Raw genomic sequence first — 22,649 nt, 5'->3', positions numbered from 1 at the left:
AGTGTAGTTTCTTCCCCCTCACAACTTCCTTAGTTTATAATTTGACATTTATTGGGCAGCTATAAGTCAACACTTGTGACTGCAGATCTGCAGAGGAAATCCAGTGTTCAAGCTCTGCTGCCTGCGTTACTATGCTCGACTTGGCAGGAGAGCGTTTACATGTTGTTATGCGTGTGTGTGCTCACATTACATTGGACAGAGAAGGAGGAGGATCCTGCGGGGAGTATGCAGGCTGCAGGTCTACCGCCCTGGACTGTGCTGCCTTGTAGTACAGTGGATCGTGAGTACTCGATGTTCTTGTGTGTTTTTTTTCATGTGGGCTGTGTTGTTGTGACCTCAGCAGGTTCGTGCATGACGTGTCGTCGGAAGGGGAGCAGGTCACTTTCGGATGTCGACTCAGCCATGCGCAACAGAAACCGGTTTCAACTTCACTTTGACATGCTTTTATTCCGTGTGACTGACATGCAGCGCTGAAGAGCCCCTGTCGCTTTCGATATCGGACAAACAGGAGGACATGGAGGCGCACGAAGCTCAGCGGGACACCGGCCCCACGGAGAGCTGCTTCGACAAGTCCTGCTCGGCGCTGACGCTGGACGACGTGTACGAGATCGCCAAGCTGATCGGCGCCGAGGTGGAGAGGCTCATCGACGGGTACGGGAAAGAGAGCGTCCTGGGGCTGGTGCCGAGGATCGTGAAGGTGCTGGAGCTGCTGGAGAGCTTCGCGTCGAGGAACCTCTCTCACAAGCTGAAGGAAGAGGAGCTACTGAAGACCTTCGAGGCCATCCAGCTCCAGCAGCAGCAGCTGCAGCAGCACAGGAAGCGTGGAGGTGGTAAAGACAACAGCAGCGAGGAGGACAGACATGAGACACGGGTGAGACACGGACATGTAGCTGTGAGATCCTCCCTGCAGTCTGGAAACACTGTCCCAGCCACTCTGTGTTAGAGCTGTGGAACTAAACAGCGCCATGGTTCTTCTGTGACATTATTAATAATAACAATAAAACATTTTATTTATACAGCTCAAAGTGCTTTACAATAAACCCAGAGACGTGACATTAGATAGCTCAATAAGAACACGTTAGCAGTAAAACAAAGACTTAGGAAAAAAGCATAAAACGAGCAAAAGGTATAAAAAGAAGTAAGAAATAAAGACAATCAAAAGTGAGATCATAGAAAAAGGTTTTGGGTTGTTTCTTAAAACTTATAACCAAGGCCAGAGTTGAGAGGCAACGCCTTCTGAATACAGTAAAAACATTAAAGATACAGACACGAGTTATACATAATAACTTCATGCTTTATGTTATATGTGTAATCAGGATAGTGTGAACCTGGATATTATCTGGAGTCATCTGTTCTATATGTGTCCCCTGACATTTGCCCCAACCTGCTATTACCAGCTGCTCCCCTGTGTCTCCAAGACAACCGCAGTTTGACAACCACTGACGATTATGAACAAATCATTATAAATATTGACTCACTTACTATTTACCAAACTGTTATTTTATCTCAGTTAATGGGATTGTCCTTTGGCCAATAAACTGTAAAACATATTGAAAAAAAGTCACCCCATTTTCTTAAAGGTACAGTGTGTAGAATTTTGTGATGTGTAGTGTTGAAGTTGCATGTTGCAGCTGAACCCCCCTCACCTCACCCTCTCCTTCCAAACATGAAAAAGAACCTGTGGCAGCCTTTAATTATCATAAGAAGATGTTTAGTTTGTCCAGTCTGGACTAATGTAAAAAACATGGCAGCCTCCATAGAGAGGACCCCCTCCATGTAAATATAAAGTATTTAAATATAAAGGGCCTTTTCTGGGGTAAAGAAAACTACAATTCATACAATTTAGATGAAACGAACTAGTGAAAACATCATAAGGATTATTCTACATTAAATTTCTGCCAATAGTTCCCTTTCACCTAAATCTTACACACTGGACCTTTAAATCATAAAGTTGTGTCCTCGAATGTAAAAGTATTGTATTGAGTCAACTATTATAGGGGGCTAAACAAATCAGAGAATGTTCCCTTAAAGAAGCTGTAACCACATAACATTGACACATTTACTGCAGGGGTTCAGTGTCTTTTTGCCCGTGGACACTTCAGCATGGGAGAGATGAACCACCAACCTTCTAGTTCTTCCTCCTGGGCCACAGCCGGCCTTGACAATAGAGACTCAAAGCACCAATAGAGGGACACAAGTTATTAGTAACAGTTATTAGTGTTATCAGTAATTCATTTTTTGTTCCACGTTAACAGTGCTGTGATAGAATTACCAGCAGTTACTCCCACAGTCATTACTCTGTATGTGTCATGGGACTATTAACACACAGAAGAGCTTCATTGTTGAGAGGCAACACTGTTATTTCTTGAATTACATTGATTAACTCAACTAGCTGCTAAACTAATTATGCAAATAATTTAACCTACCTTCATTTACTACTCATCTTTCATTATGTATAGCACCTCACACTTGACTCTTTAGTGCCATTACGCTGCAGACATGACAGTGCTGTTATAAGCACGGTTGAGAAAGTAAAAGACGAGGTGTGGTTGTTATTCAGAGGTCCACACAACATTTGTGATGACTCAACAGTTTAATGACACACCCTGTTGGAAATGACCCATTTAGCTGAAGGCAAATTCATGGATGCTCAAGAGGCTTTTACAGTTGACCTAGAATTCTGATCTTATTTATTTACAACTTTGGTATCCTGTCTCTGATGTTGTGGTTTTACAGTGTGTCTTTCATCCTCTTTAGCAGGAGCTGCAGCAGAAAGAGCAGCAGCAGTGGAGCAGGAGGTGTGAGGAGCTGCAGGTCCAGGTGCAGCAGCTCCAGGAGGACAGGGAGGAGCTGCAGAGCAGGCTGAAGGGCAGCTATGCACATGAAGGTATGTCTGAGGATCAAATGAGTAAAGTCCAATGTAAGGCATGATGCTGGTTTTTTAAATCCAGATCAGTTCCAACAGACTTATTTCTTTTCTTTCTAAAAGCAGCCTTTCAGTCTTCCGACTACATGTTGTTAATATTCCTCACATGACTTTTGAAGTCCGAGAAATCTTACCCTGAGGGAATCACATATATTTCAAAAGGGGAAATGTTTGGGGCCCTATGTTTTCAGGATGGCTGTCACTTTCAAAAAATGAATAAATGTGGCTATCATAGTCTTATGTGCAAACATACATTTTTCTAAACAGATTAGTAATTTTGCCACAGTGATCCATAGAAATCCCCCTGCCCCTATCCAAGTCTGTTATTGGTCTTTCTAAAGATGCAAATCACCCTGAAGGCCGTTTAAATATGTAGTTTGCTTTAGTCCAGGTATGCAAACATATGTAACAGGAAAAAAAAATCTTCTCAACCAATTACAGTACAGATTCAAAATGGTTGGTTAACAGTCACGTACAGGGACGCTGAAAGCCGTCAGACTGGTTGCTGCACTTTCAGTTTTGTGGTTATTTTTCGGAGATTAAGCAACAGAAGTTCTCACAGGTGTGAGAGGACTCGGACGAGAGGCTGTGCTTACTTTGCAAATACAGAGGACGCTAGATAAAGAGTTCTGATGTATTTCAGCATGAAGAAACCTCCCCACAGTAATGTGAGCCAGACAAGGGCGTCATCATGGTGGCTCCGGTTTTCTTGTGCTGACAGGAAAAACATGCAATTTGAGTTATTTGACAAGCAGTCATGTGGCAGGTGAATTAGTTATTTGATTTCATTTGATGAATGTGACTGAGATCAGGCTCCAGTGCTTCAACCAGCCCAGTTCACATGCGCTGCTGTTTATTTTAGTTTATGTAGAAGAATTTAGTTTGGGACGACAGAACATGACACTTTTTTTGTCCAAATCCATTTATGTAGGTCACAGAAAACATCTGGGCATGAATGGCATCGAGCTGTGGATAGCTTTGGTTCTATTTGCCCAGGATTTGAGAAATCCACAATTTCTGAGTCCTCACCAATACAATAGAGGAGAGTGGAATGTGTGGAATCTGTGGCATGTTTGCATTAAACAAAATACAACAGTGAGATTTCTTTCCAAAGAAAAAGTGTCAGTTTTTGTTTCTACTGTAGATAAGATTCTCACTATGAAGTGTTGAACTTTTTAAAGAAAAAATTGTTCCTGCAATTATCCTAATTTACCTGCAATTGACTCTGGAACAGTTTCATGGCATAAAGAACGGCATAAAACCAAAAGATCCTGAATATAACCTGCTCTTAAAGATACCATGTGCTTTATCATTTGGGTGAACTGATCCTCTAAGTTAGTATCCCCTGTCAATTATAAAGTTCTTTTATGTGAAGACTATTTGTTGATAGATTACGCATGTTTTTGATGTAATTTTCAGTAGGTGCACAGATTCATGAATCAACTCTATCCCTTTTCTCAGAAGCTACAGAATAACTATGATCTTATCTTTGGCTTGAGATGGAAAATATCCTGCCAAGTGCTTTCATAACACATATGCAGTCAAGGTGCTATTTTCTCTCCCATGGTCAGACCGTGTGCAGCGGCAGGAGCGAGAGGTGATGCTGAAGCTGAAGCAGGTGGTGGACAAGCAGAGGGACGAGCTGAGGGCCAAGGCTCAGGAGATCACCACCATCTCCAAAGAGGTGGAGGCGGTAAGGAGACACAGACGCTTGTGTGTGTGATGATTCCCCTGCCTTTGCATGTTGACACATTCTCTCTGCTAGAATGACACTCAGTAGAGCGCATACCTCCACCAAGGCCCAACAACAACCCTTGTAAGCTGAGGCTACATTATGTTTCTCAGTGACACGATGGGGCTTGTTTCAGATTTCAAATACAGTGGCTGACAACCTTATTAAACCACATTTAAATCCACTAGTTCCAGATTTTAATTTGGCTCCACAAGAAATTTCAAAACACTCTTTGATACCATAGCCCCTAAGCATGTCAGATTTTTCATAAATTAGAATAGACACACCCTATCTCACAATGTTTAAGAAAGTGAAAAAAAAATCCCTGGATCTGGCCTCTGATCCAGATCTCTCTGGACCTGTAAACTATCCTTGCACCAAGTTTAGTGGTAATCCAATGCGTATTTTTTTGCGTAATCCCAAGTAACAGACAAAGGCAGATGAAAACATTTGTTAGCACTAGGTTTCAGACCAGAGAGAGAGACAGAGAAATAGAGCTGCTGCACCTTTAACACATGAACACACAAACAACATGATGTTTATGACTGTGGCTTCAAAGGTTCTCTCTCCTTAAAGACTCTTTTACTTTCCAAACAGATACAATGGCCTTTTTTTAATCTCTATCATGCTAAGGTTATACATTTTGTAATATTTGTACATATATAAAGTCAGAAGAGAAGTTAAATCATGTGGTGGCCACTGCAGTAAACAACCAGAAAGTTAACAGTCAGCAGGGATTATCCACATAGTTACTAGTTAAGAGTTATGCTGCACTTTAGACACGTCTGAGCAGAGTTTACTCCCCACATGACTGCAGAGTGTGTGTGTGTGTGCGCTCTGGTGTGAGTGTTTGCACGTGTCTTTAAATATGTCAAGGCATGTGTACCACATGATTTAAATAGCAGTCATAACTGGGTGTGCATTTGTTGACGTTTAACTTTTAAAAAGACTGAGAAAAACAACTCACGGTCAAATAAACTAGTTCCTCTGTTGGCTCTATTGGATGCCGAGAATTTTTTTCATCCTCGAAATGAATGTTGCTCTTGTCTTGACGTTGTGTGGTTTCATTCTGACTCTTCTCCCTCCCCCAGACTTAAGGTCCAAATCCCAAGCATGGACACATTTTCAACCCACTCTCCTGCAGTGTTTTTTGTTTGTTTTTGGCTGATGCAGATTGTGTTTTTGGTCAAACATTGGCATGTTGATTTTATATTTATACCTGGCTGGAAATATTGAAGCTGTTAGATTTCAAACCTATTTATTTGGTCTACTTGCTGGGACTTCCTTTATTTAACCAGGAAAATCCACCTGATATTAAGAATATTTTGTTAAGGTGTATATATGTGTGTGTGTGCGTGTGTGTGTGTGTGTGTGTGTGTGTGTGTGTGTAGCTCCAAGAGCAGTTGGACCGCTTCATGAAGATGAATGCAGAGCTGCGACACAAGCAGAACGTGCTGCAGGCTCAGCTGAAGAGCACCGTGGAGAGGAAGGCCGACATGGAGACCGATCTCAAAGAGAAGAGCAAAGAGATAGAAAACCTCCAAGCACAACTGGACAGAGCCAACAGCAACAGCCCTGTATGTTTCTGTCCTTCTTTTCATTTCATTTCCAGTGAAGTACGTTATTTTAACTGTTAACACTGTAATGTACAACACCATGCTTGTGTGGGTTTGCTTCTCAAATTCAAAGATTTTTGCGTCATGGACAATGTATATTATTTACAAAACATATAAGCAATATAGGAGATAATAAGGGACATGTTTAATTGAAGAGTGGACTTATATATATTTTAACTGCTCAGCATTAATTCTACAAAGAGCTAAATGTGTTAAATCTAAAATTGACAGTGTCTTTAATCAAACATGACAAAATATATCGGCTTCGTTCTCTTGGTTCTCCTCCTCCTAACAAACTCAAGATAGGACATGGTTCCTGCAGTTTATAAAGACAACCTAATGACTCTTTGTTTTCTCATCAGTCCAGTCCAAGTCAAACATCTCGCGAGTCAAGGAAAAAGACGACCGGTGACCAGAAGGATCCCGATCAGCCGTGCTTCACCAAGAAGGAGGTGCGTGACATCATTTTCGAGAGGAACGAGCTCAAAACCAACCTGTTCCTGGTGCAGGAGGAGCTCAACTACTATCAAAGGTAGGTCCGCCTGTCGCAGTGTGTGTGGACCAAATATTGTCTTCTTATGATTTGACATGTGAATGATGTTTCTGCAGGGAGATCCTGAATGAGGAGAGGTGTCCGGGTTTCCTCTTAGAAGCCGTCCGCTCAGCCATCAAAAAAAGGAGAAAGCTCATCAAGGCCAAGATGCTCGGAATTTCTGTGAACGAGTGCAGCAGCAGGTCTCTCTCAACAAACACAACACAAAATGACGGGGCAGTTTAGGTGTTCAGAAGAGAAGGTTTAGTTTTATTCACAGTTGTTATTTTCTCTCTCCAGTGATGAGGAGGAGAGGAGCTCTCTCTTCGGCCAGACACAAGTAGACGGTGCACGAGTGGACACTGACACTGACAAACCAGCTGAATCACGCATCCGAAACCTGTGAGTACAACTTCGACCTGCGCTGCTGCACTTCACTGCTCAGACGTGCATGTTAATGATGTTTTTAAAGGATGCAAAACTTTAAAAAAACAACACAAAAAACAAAAAGATGACAAAATGAAGCATCAAGTCATGCTTTTTATCTCAATTACAAAGTCAAAACCTTCTTGTGTGTGCTTAAAATGTGTCCATTGGGAAGCAAGTCAGTATTTGCACAATGCCACTGACTGAGTTCCAAAACAAATGTCCTGATGTGAAGCAGAGAGAGAGAGTAGGTTTTGAAACTCAGCCTAAATGACTTTCCCATGTTGCAAAACCGGCTGTGCACAGAGTCACGGAGCCTTCAATCTGTCCCTTTTACCTGCTAGCTGAACATTTTACCCAGTGAATCTGGCTACTGTCAGTCCCCTTCGTTTCACAATATCTGAATTTAAATCTGATCTTCAGGAAACAGTCATCTGCAACATACAAATCATGTGAGGCTGTAATGTGGGAGGGGAAGAGGAAATGGACATGGAGAGAGAAAGATAAACGTCTGACATGTGATTTGAGTCCTTAGATTCAGCAAATCAACTCAGTAGATTTAATGTGTTGACATGTGTTCATGATTTTAGCCTTAGATTAAGTCTGTTTTCTTAGAAATGTGAAATTGTTTAGACAGAAGAGATTAAACAGTTTCAGCTGATAAAGAACGAACTGGGTTGTAGCTGAGACTGATCTTAACTTCCCACAGTATCTATGAGAAAGTCTGTTTGAGTCTGGGTGAGGGGGAAACCTCTCAACTGAATTAAGCATAAAATGTGAGTAATGTTGTCTGGTCTGAAAATACAGCTGAGTTTGGATGTGTTATGAGTCTGCTTGACTTAATTAGCCAGTTGAATATAATTGAATTATTATAATAGAAATGATTATTAGGGCTGAAAGTTCTGCTTTAGGTAATCTGAAATAGAGTTATCACTTCAGCACCAAACCTCTGAGACACATGTAGACATTAGACACTATAGATGATGTTTAATTAAACTCTAACTGAAGCGCTGTACAGCTTGTGTTAAAGGTGAATCAGAAAAACAACAGATATCTGTGAATCAAAGCCTCGGTTTTATCTCTGTCTGCTGTCACAGTGCAGGGATCCTCATCAGTGCTGCTCTATATTTAGCTTTAATCCCCGTCTGCAGATCTGACCTCAGGCCTGTTTTTTCTACTCTCTACTCTGCAGCTTTGGCTTTCTGACGCGGTCGGGCGCCGGCCGTAGCCCCACCCACATGAGCAACTCCGCCTCTGGCTGGGAGATCATCGGAGACTCAGAGGCCACCGATGATGAGACGGAGCAGCGAACGTCCTCCTGAGCCCAGTACTGAACCTGACATCCTACGAGTCCTGACGCCCTATCTCCTTTTGGTCCCAACCTCTTCGTCTGGTCTTTCCTCAGTAGAGAGGTCAGGAGGTTCTCTCAGTGTAGGCCAAGTGTGTGCAACACAAAAAGCACTATGTGAGCATGAAGACAGAATGTTTTTAATCCTCATTAACCTTTGCTCCCTTATTTTCCCAGAGGTCATAAATATGAGTCACACTGTTTAACTACAGTATAAACAGCTCGGTGTACCACAGTATTAAGGGAAACTTTGAACTCACCACAGCTTCCTTTTATATGATTTATGTATTGATACAAATAATGTTTTTTTCATTGTTTTATTGTTGGTAATTTTTTTTAATGATCAGATAATTATATTTTTTCAAGTTAAACTAAAACCAAAGACACAAAATTTCAAAAGTATATATTCTGAAATAAAGCTAACCCCACTAGTAAATCTGAAAACCAGTATTTTAAGTGCACCTCTAATCCACAAGAGGGTATTGTTTCCTTTTTTAACTAATAATAATATTTACTCATATATTTTTCATGATTTTAAGCACTTTGAAGTTGCAGTACTAGACTCTTCCAGCAGTGGGTGCATTCTGAATAAGCCTTAACATGTATACTATATTTTCTTAATTTGGCTGCTGTACCGGCCTGTGTGGACTGGTTACCGTTTAAGGAAGTTGTGCACTTCCGTGTGGAAATGAGAGTAGACGTGGGGATTTCTTTTCTCTCCAACATTAACTGACAATTAACATAAAATATCTGAACACTGTAATCTCACGCCTGTGCTAATGTCTGAATATAACACTGCTCACAGACCAGTGGTGTTGTGTTTATACAGAGACAATGTATGACCTGCAAATCACACCATGTTTTCATTCATTACTGTTTGGAATCTATTTTTGTAAGTATCTTTATAATGAAATTGTGTGGTGACGAAGCTTATTTAAGATTTTAGTTTCTATTTGAACTTTATTGAAAATGTGACAAAAAAAATTCAAAATGTGGATTTTCTGTGACCCTGATATTTCAAACTTAAATAAAATCCATTTAACACACTGGTATTGAAAAGAAAAAATGGTCTCAATCCATTTTTTCCAAAGTTTCTTTAAAAATATTCAGAAATGTATTCGGGAAGTTTTAAGACACATTTCTTGATTTCTCATAAAATAATGAATTGAACTTGATTAAAAAAATGTTGACCTGAGCAGTTATTTATGAGTGTTTGCAACTGGTGCAGATCCAAATAAAAATCTGGATTTGGTGATTTTAAATGTGGTTTCATAAGGAGACTGTAGAACTCCATTGAGGGTCATTGTAGTTTGATCATGTGACCATCTTTGTACTGACTTACAAGACTGACGTGACTTATAAGGAGCAGTGAGGCTTTCTTCATCATCTCCAGGAAGACTGTAAACGTCAGACTCTGGGGAAAAAGAGTGAACATCAGGGGTGTGTGTGTGTGTGTGTGTGGCGTGTTTTGTGTGTTAGTGTTCAACCATCTTTAAAAAGCTCTGAGTCTGGCTGAATAGAAGGAAGTGGCTCTGACTTCCCCAGGAAATGGGAAGAGGAAACCTGGGGGCTTCGGCCTCTCTGGCTACACTGAAGCTGCAAGACGACTCACAGGAGAGAAAGAGGGGGAGCAGGGGAAGGAGGGAAGGGTGGAGGGCGGACAGAGAGATACAGCTGCCTCTTATTGTGCTCTGACTGGAAGGAGAACAAACTGGGAGGACAGACAGAAATCAGGAACAGACTGGACATTCAGACGAGAAAGATATTCGGCTCCAGGTTTGTGGTCTGGCGTGGAGATGAAGATTGTCCTCACAGCTCTGAGTGTTCTGCTCTGCTGCTGGTCGTCATCCTCACACACACTGGACCCTGCTGGGAAGAACGTGTGCCGCAGTATCAGGTAGAGTGAAACTTCACCTTCAATCACACCTGTGGACTCTTCACTTTTTGGTTTAGAAGAAGCTTGTGACCAAAATATGTTGACATCCCTTTGAAATCAGGATATAAGAGCTGTTCCTGTCACACATTTTACTGCCATCAATGTTTTTCTCATTATAAGGATGTGTTCAACTTTGACCTTTGTTAAAATGCAAACTGATTTTTTACATATCTTCTTTTTCTCATAATACGTGGCTATCACTTTGGCTACTGGGATTTTTTTGTCTGTCTCAATTGTAAGGCTGTTTCAGTTATTTCCTACATTTTCAGAGACCCCTCCGCCCTTGTCTGTTGCACTGGATGGCGTCAAGAGGGAAACGAGTGCACTATACGTGAGTTTTTACTGTTCTGATAGAAAGTAGAAATAATAATTTTACTGCCTCCATGTTGCCTCCATTATACGTCCTTGTTGCTCATTCACTAATATGTTATATATATGTGTGTGTGTGTGTGTGTGTGTGTGTGTGTGTGTGTGTGTGTGTGTGTGTGTGTGTGTATAGCTGTGTGTGAGGGTGAGCAGGCCTGTCTAAAGGATGAGATCTGTGCATATCCTGGAGTGTGTCGTTGCCCACCTGGCTACTACGGAGCTCACTGCAAAACACGTGAGTTACATTAAACAGCAGATTGATGCGTGTGTTTAAAAAGGTTTTTTTATTAAACTACACTAAAGATCAAAAACGTTGATGATCTAGTTTTTTCAAACTAATATTGGTAGTTTCTTATAGGTACCCAGAAAGAAGTGTTCAGAGCTTTATCTTAAAGGTTCAGTGTGTAGAATTTAGTGACATCTAGAGGTGAACTTTCATGTTGCAGCTGCATACTCCTCATTTCACCCTCCCCTTCCCAACATGAAAGAGAACCTGTGGTGAACTTCACTTCTGATGAAAACTCAAAAGGTTTTAGTTTGTCCAGCTTGGACGACAGTAAAAAACATGGTATAAAGTTTCTAAATACAAAAGGTTAATTCTATGGTAAAGAAAACAACAATCCATACAACTTAGATCAAGCAAACTCGTGAAAATATCATGAGGATTATTCTACATTAAATTTCTGACAATAGTTCCTTTTCACCTAAACCGTACACACTGGACCTTTAAGGGAAATGACCAATACAACAATAAAAAAAATACTAAATAACAAATAGATCTAAATTGGAAATCCTTTTAAAAGTATACAGGTATTATCAACTTGATGTACTTAAAGTTTCAAATGTAAATGCATTTATTCAGCCCCTGAATGATATATTAATAAATTGATTTTTACTTTAGTATTAGTTCGATTATGAGCTATTATAATAATGTGCATACAAGCAGGAAGCACTGTTTTGAGCTGAATTGATACTTAAATGAAAATAAAAATAGTATTAGTACATCTATACTATACATCATTAAAAGAGAAACCAATTTTGAGACTAGAGGGAAAATGTCTCCTTAAGCAGTAAATGTGATGATGTAAATGTTAGATTCTCCCACTTCATGCAGTGGTTACACAGTTTTAGTAAGTATCTGCAGCTGTATTTGTGTGTATTTTTAATTCTATCATATATTAACAGTATTAGTGTATATGTACATACTAGTGTGTATGTACAGTATCAGTGTGTATTATAACCAGTGTGTATGTTCAGTATTTTAATTTAATTGTATGTTTGTTTGTTTGTTTGTTTGTCATCAGGCTGTCCTCCTGAGTTCTGGGCGTCAGACTGTCGCCAGGTGTGTCGGTGCCATCCACACGGCCGATGTAACCCCGTCACAGGTGAATGCACCTGCAACCCAAACCGCTGGGGTCCACTGTGCCAGTACCCCTGCAAATGCACCCGCCGTGGCCACTGCCACCCCGTCCATGGGAACTGCACCTGCGACGAAGGCTGGTGGACGCAAACCTGCTCCAAACCGTGCCAGTGCGTCAGCAACGGCTCTGTGGGTCCCGGGTGCGACCAGCTAACAGGCCGCTGTCAGTGCCGGAGAGGACACTGGGGGCTGAAATGTCCCGTCACCTGCAACTGCTACCTGTCGATGTGTAATGAGAGAACTGGTGTGTGTGAGTGTGAGGCAGGCTGGTGGGGACCCAGCTGTGACCGGCGATGTAACTGTGACCTCACACACGGCAGCTGTGACCCTAGTAATGGGGAGTGCCTGTGCCACCTGGGGTACCAGGGTGCCACCTGTAACCAGCCCTGTGAATCTGGAAAGTATGGCAGTGGGTGTAAAATGAGGTATGTGTAAAAGTTAGATATGTGTGTTTCTATGATCTTGAGCTTGCAGGATTTACTGGTAAACCCTGTCTGGTCTGTCCTCAGCTGTGGTTACTGTAAGGACAACCAGCTCTGCTCTGCCACTGACGGGGCCTGCGCCGCCTGTGAACCCGGCTGGAACGGTACACAGTGCGACCGCCCGTGCCCGTCCGGTTTTTACGGTGACGGCTGCCAGGAGAAGTGTCCACGTTGCAGGAACAACGAACCATGTGACCCAAAGACAGGAAATTGTTGGAGGTGTGACCACGGATGGACAGGATCCAGGTGTGCACACACGTTTAGCATATGTGAGCATGTGTGACCAGACTGTGTTTAAGTTACACTAAAGGTTTTTGGTGGATTTTTCATGTTTCAGACCAATGAATCACAGATTCTGGTAAAGTTCCTGTATTTTTCACCTTATCTCCTGGAAACCTTTGGAATAATTCCCCAAATACCAACTACATTGCTGTTTCCAAGAAAGGCTGATGTTATAGTTATTATGTAGTTGTTATGAAATACTTTAAGTTTCCTGACAAGCAGCTGAACCTGCTAAAAGCAACCAACCTCTAGCTTCTGGTAACTGCATTTCTATTTATTGATCAAATGTGATTGATGGATTGGATTATCTCCCCATGGAAGTATTAACTTGATAATGTCAATTCAAATAACTTCCTGTGAGGTGGATTGTGAAGAGTATGAACTTTTCTATCTTGTGTATTTATTTTGCTTTCGTACATGTAAAAACAACACTATGATCGTTGTTTGTTTTCGTTGAGAATAATTATGTCTTTGCATGGATCTTCACATTTCAAAAGCAGCCAGTGGAAAGCATGTGTACTTTTTATAGACCATGAAAATGAAATGAGAGCGAGTGTGGAACAATATCTATTAAAGTTGAGTCCGTTTATTTAAAGTGTCTTTGCTATCTGTTCTCTGTCGCTTAGGTGTGAGGAGGCCTGCCCTGACAGGACGTTCGGAGACTCCTGCAGCTTCCTGTGCAGCCCTTGTATCCATGGTAACTGCCATCACGTGACAGGAAGATGTGTCTGTCAGGCAGGCTTTCAGGGAGAGAGGTGAGAGTTAGAGAAGCGTCTGTGTTTGCTTTGGACAGGGTTATAGTGTCACTTCAAACATGCACACACACACACACACACACACACACACACACACACACACACACACACACACACACACACACACACACACACACACACACACACACACACACACACACACACACACACAAACAAGCCCTGCGAAAGACTAAAAGCGAAGCTACCTAGCTCAGCTTAGATGCTTTAACATTGTTGAAACATAGATTGTTCAGCAGTATAATCAACTTAAAGCATGAAGTCAAGATTTTTCAACACGTACATCTGTTACACACAAGACGCTTTCAAATTTTGAACTTTAATTTATCTCTCAGCTCCAGGTTTCTGTAGTTGCCTTTGTTAGCTAGTCTAGACTGTTTGAGCCTTATTAAGGCGTACTTGATTTGACCCATTAGCCACTATAATTCAATTTGTATGGCAACCTAATGTAGGTTACATTACTGTCGCATGGTAATACAGTTAGAAGCATGAACTCAAACCCAGAGGAGACTGTTCAAAATGTGAACTTCAATTCTTATTCTCAAGCCTGAATGAGGGGAGTTTTCAAACCAACCAGTGGTATAATCTAAATAATTTAAACATAGTAGTTGGCAGTAATGTTATTGTCAAGCATATAACATTTCAGGTTACTTGGTGAAAACATGCAGAACCACTGTAATGGTTGCTTTAGTTTTCCTCTCTATGAAGTCAGTGTTTATGAGTCATCACAGTATTTTTACTGAGTTGTGTATGCAGGTTTTTAGTTTGTTTGCTGTGGTGATTATATGTAATTGTGTGATTCTCTGCTGTTCCCAGCTGTAACAGCAGCTGCTCTGATCTGCAGTTCGGCCTCAACTGCTCCTCTGTGTGTGACTGTGCTGAGGGGGTCCGCTGCCACCCAGTCACTGGAGTCTGCCCCAACAGTACGCCCATCCATCCCTCCATTTGACCATCCATCCATCCGTTCATCCATTTGACCATCCGTCCATTTGACCATTTGTCCATCCATCAATTCATCTATGAGCCTCAAGGGATGTTTTTTGAGTTGTGTGTGTGTGTGTATGTGTGTGTGTTTGTGTGTGTCAGGTGGCAGGAGTGCTGTACTAGCAGGAGTGTTGGTCCCTTTGCTCCTGTTGCTGTTAGCTGTGCTGTGCTGTTGTTTGTGTTGTGGAGGAGGCCCTGTTGACAGCAAAGACAGGTCTGTACCTCACTCACTCTTTAAATCATTCCGTCACAGATGTCTTTACACAATGCTCCACTCCAAGCACAGCTGATTCTACTTGAGTAGCACATACATATAACCGAGGATGCAGGTTTACTGTACAGATGTTCAGTGACAGCAGAAGCTTTGTTTTTTCTAAAATGTACAAAAGTAAAAAAACATTTTTACTGTATTTTTACAATCAACACAAATTTAGCTGTGGCACTGTGCTATTGTGTGAAACTTGCACTTTATAAACTTTTCTCCTAGGGCGGCTGTGGCTGAAGGGGGTTTGTCTGTTCGGATGAAATATCACGTCTACAGCGTCCTGGCAAACATCAGTGCTGCTCTGCCATGTATCTCTAGCTGGTCCTCTGGTCTGCCTCGTGTCACCGGTCAGTAATACACCTTCATTCAAAGCTGTACATGTTCAGAAGGACAGCATAGCACAGGACAATTCATGAATTATGAACTCATGTTGTTATTAATACATAAGTTGCTGAAGGGTAGAGTGACGTAAAATATGAAAGTTTAATTTGCTAAACCAGTTACTCAACTGTTTATCATTAGCTCACCTCTTTTTTGATGGTCACAGCCCTCAGTTGTTGAAAATGTGTCAGACCTCCCCACTTTGCTCCTGAGACTAAAATACAAACAGTAATTCCTGAGTTATGCTTCTTAGAAATTTCTTAAAATCGATATTTTTAAATGTGTCTGGATTTAATAAAAAAAATGTCCCCACCGCTGTGTTATTATCAACATTTGTGAAACATATGTAGGAAGAATTTAGTATTTGAGCCCATGCTGAAAATATAACTGTCTAAACTTGGGAGCTTGGCCAAAAAGTCCTGCTGTATTAAATCTCACAGGTAAAGCCCCATTTAGATAAGCCCTGTATGGATTCGACTAACATTACCCTCTATATTATTTAATCTATTTTCATGCCACACACAGTATCTCACCATGACCCAGAGCTGACCTTCAACCACAGCTTCATTGAGCCTCCATCCTCTGGCTGGGTGACGGAGGGGTCGTCCTTTGACAGTGATGAGGAGGAGGGTGAAGCTCTCTACTGTGTGCCTCCAAGAGAAGGTAGGAGCAGGGATACTCTTAACTAAACTTTACTTGCCCTCTTTTGTTGGCGAGAAGAAGAAGAACTGATGTACTTCCCATTTATCTCCTCCATTCTGGACGTCTCTTTGACAGACATCCCAGCCGTGGCAGGCGGCGAGTTCCATGAGATGAGCTCAAAGTGTAACATGTTCCTGGACCCATCAGGCTTCAGCAGCGAGGACATCACCTCACCCTTCAACATCCCTCGCACCTCCAGCATCGCCAAGTCAAAGCGGCCATCTGTCTCTTTCGCAGAGGGCACCCGCTTCAGCCCCAAGGAGCGGCGTGGCTCCGCTCAAGACCCTGGCGCTCTCCCTCGCAACAAACCCAAATCCACCTGGGGGGTTTTGATGCTCTCTGCCCTTCAAAGTCAGGGAGGTGCTGCTAGACCTGGGGATGAGGATGCAGCAGAGGGTGAGGACAAGGAAGAGGAAGTGGATGAGCAGGCTACAGACAACCAGGAGTCAAGCTGTGAGGCATGGGACCAGGAAGTAGACAAAACCCCATCCCGAGCCACCTCACAGGTCCCAAGCTCAGCAGGAAGAAGACGGACCATGTCCAACACAGCTGCACATAAAGGGAACCTGCCGCAAACATCTGGCTGTGATGCTCAGGCCGGGGTTTTAAATAAAGTCACCACAGTGTATGTGACAGTGGGTAAAGCAGGGAGACCCGTCTCAGAGACAAGCTCGGAAGGCCCCGTTCAAGCAATGCTGCGAAGACTCGGCAGCCTTCAGAGACAAAGAGAGCAGGAGTCTGGCAAGTCCAAATCCAAGGGAGTCGAGGGGATCACCAAACCACCCAGACGGAAGCTTGGAGATAGGGCGAGTGTGTGGGAGCGGGGAGAGCCACCTGGAGGGGAGGTCGCCATTTGTAAACCTATAAGACGGAAGCATGCTTCTCACAACTCCTCTGACAGTGTGGCCCGTAGTGATGTTTCCCAATCAGAGAGTGGCACCCCCAAACGACCGCTGTCCTCCATTTTGAAAAGCGTGCCAGAGCTGGCTGCATGCGACCCGGGGCCAGTTCTGAGGGCTGAGGATGAGGGCTCCAGTTCAGGAAAGACCGAGAGCAACTACCTGACTGTAGGACCGTCAGGAGACGCTGCGAGTCTCACAGAGGTCATCACCAACGAAGGAGCAGTGGTCAGTGTGAATGATGAACCTTGCTATGAAAATGTCATGATTAACCACTTGTGACCTCTGACTAACCACGGCATCAGCAGGACTGATTCTAACAGATGTATATTTATTTTTACTACTGTAAATTTCAGTTAGCAGACCATGGATTCTTGAATGAAGGTGTTATCATGTTTAACAGTAATGTAAAAGTGCAGCTTACATCAGGATATTCATGCGGCGAGCATTTGCATTGAGACTATAGAATAAACATTAACAAATATATAGTTAGGGTAGAGCACAAATACTAAAGAGTTTCAGGTGTGGAACTTGGATAATTTTAAGAAAACCACTTGTTGCATTCACAACCTCCATTGTCATATGGAAACCAAATGAATGATATTTTATTTAATTTGCACCCGTGTTGTGTTAAGTGAATACGGACAAGTACTGTTAAATCTGGGCCTTTGCCAGAAGAGAAAACCATTAAGCCTAGAGAGAGAATGTCAAGCACCTACTTCCTGGATTGTAACAGAAGGACAAGAACAAATGTGTTGTATTTATAGAGAGCTTTTCTAGTCTTATATAAACTCATATTCATACGCTTATATAAGCAACACTTTTTCTATTCTGGAGAAATGTATGTGATCACAGTATAATGAATTATGTGTTGCAATTTTGAAGCGAACACAATGAATAAGATTTGCTTGTTTTATTGAAACACAATTAAGAACAGACTGTAAATATGCAAACAAACGTGACTCTGTAAACAGAATGTCCTGTAGACGTCAGTCAAAAACCACCAACATTTACCTAGTTCATTCTGTCAGTGCATTATTGTGTTCAATTTCACTCTTTGAAGCTTATCAGTAATGTTAGAAAACTGTGGTTGTAAATATGATTTGTGTCCTTGAGCATGAACATTCTGAGTTTTTCTTTTCTCTTAATCAAATTTATGACACCTCCTTCCCTGCCATTAATGTTTTAAATGTCTATCACTGTATATTTCTTGACAATTAATAATGAGAGTATAAACATTTTGACATTTGAGATACATGATTCAGAAAACATAAGTGATTCTGTGTCTGTGTGAGTATTTGAATGGATGTATTGTAACACACTCCTCAACTATGACGACACTGGAGACTTAAATGAAAAGCTGTGAATGTATAAAATGTTAAACCTGTTAACTGTTGCAAATAAACATAGGTTTTCTTTAATCAGAACGGTTGTGTTCGATAAAGTAGGTAAACCGATGACCTGCAGAGTTCAGAAAACCTGCCTGCTGAACTTTGGCCACAACAAGGACTTTCACAGATCAATATTTTCTAAAGTTAATGAGCAGCTAGTTATTTGTTACACTGAACATGTTTGACACAGATATCACAGTGAACACAGCCCATCTGGATTCTGTCGTACACAAAAATATCAATATAGACATTTGGGACCACTACTTCTCTGATCCGCTGGTTTTTGAGCAGCCGAGCCAGTACTGGGCGATGGATCTGGGATATGGAGGAACGGCAGGGTCGACTCTCTTGGTGCTGAGGTCCACTCTGTAGTATTTATCTATAGAAAACACACAAAACAAGACAATCATTAATTCCATCTGGATCCATAATTTGTTTGAAGAGTTAAAGTATGAATTTTGTAATTTTTCTGTCTAAGTGCTGCTAATAGTTGTACTGGACATGTCCCCATTGTGAATCCAAAACTCAGTTAATATTCATAAAGACATCACTATCAGCATTTATCGAAACACTGGTTGTTTCATGTTAAGTTGAAGTAGCAATTCCCAAAAACAGAGAGTAAAAGGGAAACTCAAGTTATTTTAAGCATCTGTTTCTTTGTCATGTGGACTAATACACAGCATGTGAAACCAGTTATAATAACTCTGGCGTGGTGAGACAGAGCCAAGTTTCTGGTTCAAAGTTTGATGAAATTACTGAGTTCCTCTCTTGTCTGTCAGCTGACGTCTGTGGCTCTAACTCAACAAAGCTGAAATAAGGTTCTTGGGGTTACATGGGAACCTTCTACTGTTTCGATCACCTTGCACTTTGAACATACACAGAGATAACGCAGAGGTTATTTTTTGACCACATTGACCACGTACCGTTTACATTATTTCACCTTTTATCTCTGATTTTTGGTCAAAGCTACTTATGCATGGGGGATTGTGTGTGTGACTCAGAAAGAGGGATTCTGATTTCATTGGTATGGAGGGAGGGTGATGATATGACAACATACAGCTTTTGCTTTATTATCTTTCTTCACATGGTTTCTGTGCAACTTTGACCAAATTAATATCCTCATTCAACTGATAAAGTAAAATTGGATTTGATTTGATTACAGATCCCATGAGGCTTTAATTACACGCTAGTAGCAAAAACTCATGGGACATGTTGTGGACAGCTTATCATATTCTGTCAGTATAAACGAAAGTAATTTATTAAACAATTAGAATGGCACTCAGATGCTCTGCCAAGGCCCAACAGTCCCCTTATGAAACCACATGCAAAAACAAATAGTTATCAGTACGTTTAGTTGGTTCCCTCAGTTTTATGTCACTGATAAATTAAATATATCTGTTTTGGACACTTAAGTGTGAAGGTGGGCAAGAACAGGGAAGACATGCAACTGAGGGTCGGAACTGAACATGTGGCTGCTGCGGGACAACTCAAGTCTCTGAACACAGGGTACTCGTTCAACCAGGTGAACGGTTGGGCACTCGATTAACTGACATTTTGAAATTTCAAGGACGAAGCAGTTAGTTAACCAATAATGGTTATAATCATGAGCAGAAGGCCTAATTGTTTTCTCATGGATTGTAGACATCCACCGTGGTAATGAGTCTAAAGGTTAAGTGAATAAATATTTAACTGTTCTGTCTGATTATTCCAGACCTGGATTTCTCTGCTAATGACACGTTCCTCTGATGACTTACCTCCTTTAAAGAAGTAGACGCTCTGAATGGGCAATCTCCTCGCTCTCTCCAAGTGCCTGGAGTCATAATTGCGTCTGTTGTTCTGCGGGTATCGGTCCCCTTCCTGTCCCCACTCTATGTCCCAGCCTCGTCCAAGCCGCTCCTCCATTTCCATCCTCTTCTCTGCCAACTTCAGACCCATTTCCATCCCCCTGGTAGCGAAGTCCTGACCCATGTTCATGCCCTGCTCACCCATGGAGCCCCAGCCGGGTGAACGGTTTTGCCTCCTGCGACCCCACTGTCGTCTGTACTGCTGATCCCACTGTTGTCTGTTCTGCTGATCCCACTGTTGTCTGTTCTGCTGATCCCACTGCCGTCTGTACTGCTGATCCCACTGCTGGTCCTGGCCATAGCCGTCGCGGCGTGATGACCTCCAGGGAGTCACATAGATCCTTCCTGCCATGGCAGCATCCACCGGAGACTTGAGGCCCTTCCAGTCTTTGTCAATGAAGTGGTGATTGCTATGATGCTCAGGCACTAAAGAAGGTTGGAAAAACATAAAGCTGTGAACATGACATGTGCCTCAAATCCAAACACACATGAGTGATTCACAACTCACAGTCAGAGAAAAGCTCGCTGAAGAAACTTTCATAGGCGTTGTAGTATACGTCAGTGTAGCTTCTGAACAGCGTGGACGGAGACCTCTCAGACATAGTGATGCACTCCTCATGAGACGGCTGGTGCAAAAACTCATACATGTAATACTGATCCCCTGGAGAAGCCAACAAGAGGCCACAAACATTTTAAGGACTTTTGACATGTATGTTGTGTTTGATTTTCAACAGTATCATGTGTTCAATAACCAAATATCTAGATTTCAGGAATATTTGGCCCCACCTTTGAAAAAATAGACTCTCTCTCGTCCATGATGACCTGAGGACGGGAGGGCAAATGCTGCGTCCACGTGATCGGGAATTTTGTCAAATCCCACGCTGATATCTCGAGGATAGTCTTCGTCCAGTACGCCACTATCAAACCTCCAGTACTTGTTACCCTGTTTAAAGTTTTCAAGCATTAAAACAGTAATATTTGGTTGTCTGATATACTGATATCAAGTGAAATTGATAAAAGATCATTTTCTCTGTCCCCACCCTGAAGATGTAGGTCTTCCCTTGACAGTTGACGCGGGTGAAAGCAGCATCGATTGGCCCGTTGATGCCCCACACATCCTTGATGAGCTTTGGATAACCAGGCACAACCGACTTCTGGTCCAGTTCAAAAAAGTAGTCCCCTAGTAAACACACATTGGTAAGAATCCTACTTTAAACCGCAGGTTTGCTCTTTAAATATCAGATCACGACATTTGAGTATTATAGGGTTGTAGTACCAGTAACTCACCTCTGAAGGCAAAGATGGAGCCATTTTTAAGCTGCATGAAAGAGTCAAAAGGCCTTCCACTGCAGACCTCAGCGTCTGGGTCAGGGGCTTCAGTGGTGCGGGTAGTGACGGGTACAGTGGTCGTTTGAGTTGCTGTATTAATCTCAGGGGGTTCAGTTGTGAAGGGGACCTTCTGTGTAGGGAGGACAGTGTTTGAGGCGGGTGTCTGCTGTCTGATGGGGACTCTCTGAAATATGGGGTCCATCAGTCGTGGTGGTTTGTTCATGTCTAGTGTGGATTCTGGAAGCTGCTGTGGTCTGAAGTCAGAGACGGGTGGACGCATGGTTTTCAGCGGATGACCAGCTGTGATAAAAGACTGTGCTGAATGTCTGGGGGAAGGGGTGGTGCCCACAAACTCCTCATCTTCATCAGCATCCTCTGGAAACGAAAACGTGTCTCCACGAGCTGAAGGGAGGATGAAAATGACTGATGACTGTATGTAGTTTTAAAACTGTATTATTTGAACAAACAAAGCAGAGAGGTTTCTTACTCATCATCCCACAGGTCACCTCGAAGTCATAGCAGCAGCTCTTGTAGTACTTGCACATGGAGTCACACTGACAGCTCCTCTGAGAGTCGAAGCCATTCTCACAGCGATCCATACATGATTCTTAACACAAGATGAAAGTAAAAGAAAACTGTATCTTACTTTATGTGTTTTTTATACTGCGTCCTCTGTATTCTTCTTCTGAAGTAATGAATGTCATTCTTTGGATAATAAAGCTCATGGGACTATTACTCTTTATTAACAAAAGTGTTTGTGACTAATTGTACTTTGTTTGCTATAAATAAGATTTTAAATGTTGTACTTACCTTCAGCAGCAAAGGAGTGAGCGAGCAGAGCGAGCAGCAGGACGACCCGCAGCCTCATGTTGCCTCTGCTGTGTGTGAGGACAGAATGACAAAGTAATGACGGACTGTGTGCTCCTAATCATTGGAAGCATGTGTCAGTCACCCCACATCCTTGTTTACTAATCTCATTGGCAAACCTCTTTTTCAACTGAATAAACAGACACAG

General features: G+C 42.2%; 3 protein-coding genes across 6 annotated transcripts; 2 read left to right on the top strand and 1 right to left on the bottom strand.

Annotated features, from left to right (window-relative positions):
• Positions 1-139: 139 nt before the first annotated feature.
• On the top strand, positions 140-9,831 carry rilp (Rab interacting lysosomal protein). Of its 4 annotated transcripts, none has more exons than XM_069534663.1 (9): positions 140-280; positions 469-871; positions 2,761-2,887; positions 4,498-4,619; positions 6,050-6,235; positions 6,637-6,806; positions 6,884-7,009; positions 7,107-7,208; positions 8,425-9,831. In XM_069534663.1, exons 2-9 carry the CDS (start codon positions 515-517, stop codon positions 8,552-8,554), a joined length of 1,320 nt encoding a protein of 439 aa, XP_069390764.1. In that variant the 5' UTR covers positions 140-280; positions 469-514; the 3' UTR covers positions 8,555-9,831. The 4 variants fall into 4 exon arrangements, with proteins under 4 accessions (XP_069390764.1, XP_019943523.2, XP_019943524.2 ...); XM_020087964.2 differs by having other exon boundaries at positions 2,758-2,887; XM_020087965.2 differs by lacking the exon at positions 140-280 and having other exon boundaries at positions 294-871.
• Positions 9,832-9,986: 155 nt separating this feature from the next.
• On the top strand, positions 9,987-18,491 carry scarf1 (scavenger receptor class F, member 1). Its single transcript, XM_069534659.1, has 11 exons — positions 9,987-10,477; positions 10,786-10,847; positions 11,016-11,117; positions 12,187-12,727; positions 12,812-13,030; positions 13,693-13,821; positions 14,656-14,762; positions 14,926-15,037; positions 15,311-15,435; positions 15,995-16,132; positions 16,247-18,491. Exons 1-11 carry the CDS (start codon positions 10,377-10,379, stop codon positions 17,350-17,352), a joined length of 2,742 nt encoding a protein of 913 aa, XP_069390760.1. The 5' UTR covers positions 9,987-10,376; the 3' UTR covers positions 17,353-18,491.
• On the bottom strand, positions 17,969-22,512 carry vtna (vitronectin a). Its single transcript, XM_020111097.2, has 8 exons — positions 22,445-22,512; positions 22,122-22,241; positions 21,593-22,036; positions 21,346-21,485; positions 21,092-21,248; positions 20,814-20,966; positions 20,216-20,731; positions 17,969-18,840 (listed from the first exon to the last, which is right to left on the bottom strand). Exons 1-8 carry the CDS (start codon positions 22,500-22,502, stop codon positions 18,722-18,724), a joined length of 1,707 nt encoding a protein of 568 aa, XP_019966656.2. The 5' UTR covers positions 22,503-22,512; the 3' UTR covers positions 17,969-18,721.
• Positions 22,513-22,649: the final 137 nt, after the last annotated feature.

This window comes from Paralichthys olivaceus, chromosome 11 (genome assembly GCF_024713975.1).
Source record: "Paralichthys olivaceus isolate ysfri-2021 chromosome 11, ASM2471397v2, whole genome shotgun sequence".
In the NCBI taxonomy this organism is placed as follows: Eukaryota; Metazoa; Chordata; class Actinopteri; order Pleuronectiformes; family Paralichthyidae; genus Paralichthys; species Paralichthys olivaceus.
Note: the sequence above shows the minus strand (reverse complement) of the source record. Positions and strands in the feature narration are given on the sequence as shown.

Coding starts and splice junctions, on each gene's coding strand:
- rilp (XM_020087964.2), top strand. CDS start 515: ATGGAGGCGCACGAAGCTCAGCGGGACACCGGCCCCACGGAGAGCTGC. Junction 4,620..6,049: donor TCTCCAAAGAGGTGGAGGCG/GTAAGGAGACAC, acceptor GTGTGTGTGTAG/CTCCAAGAGCAGTTGGACCG. Junction 7,209..8,424: donor GAATCACGCATCCGAAACCT/GTGAGTACAACT, acceptor TCTACTCTGCAG/CTTTGGCTTTCTGACGCGGT.
- scarf1 (XM_069534659.1), top strand. CDS start 10,377: ATGAAGATTGTCCTCACAGCTCTGAGTGTTCTGCTCTGCTGCTGGTCG. Junction 13,822..14,655: donor GCAGGCTTTCAGGGAGAGAG/GTGAGAGTTAGA, acceptor TGCTGTTCCCAG/CTGTAACAGCAGCTGCTCTG. Junction 16,133..16,246: donor CTGTGTGCCTCCAAGAGAAG/GTAGGAGCAGGG, acceptor TCTCTTTGACAG/ACATCCCAGCCGTGGCAGGC.
- vtna (XM_020111097.2), bottom strand. CDS start 22,502: ATGAGGCTGCGGGTCGTCCTGCTGCTCGCTCTGCTCGCTCACTCCTTT. Junction 20,967..21,091: donor GAGAGTCTATTTTTTCAAAG/GTGGGGCCAAAT, acceptor TGGCTTCTCCAG/GGGATCAGTATTACATGTAT. Junction 18,841..20,215: donor CGTCTACTTCTTTAAAGGAG/GTAAGTCATCAG, acceptor TGTTTTCTATAG/ATAAATACTACAGAGTGGAC.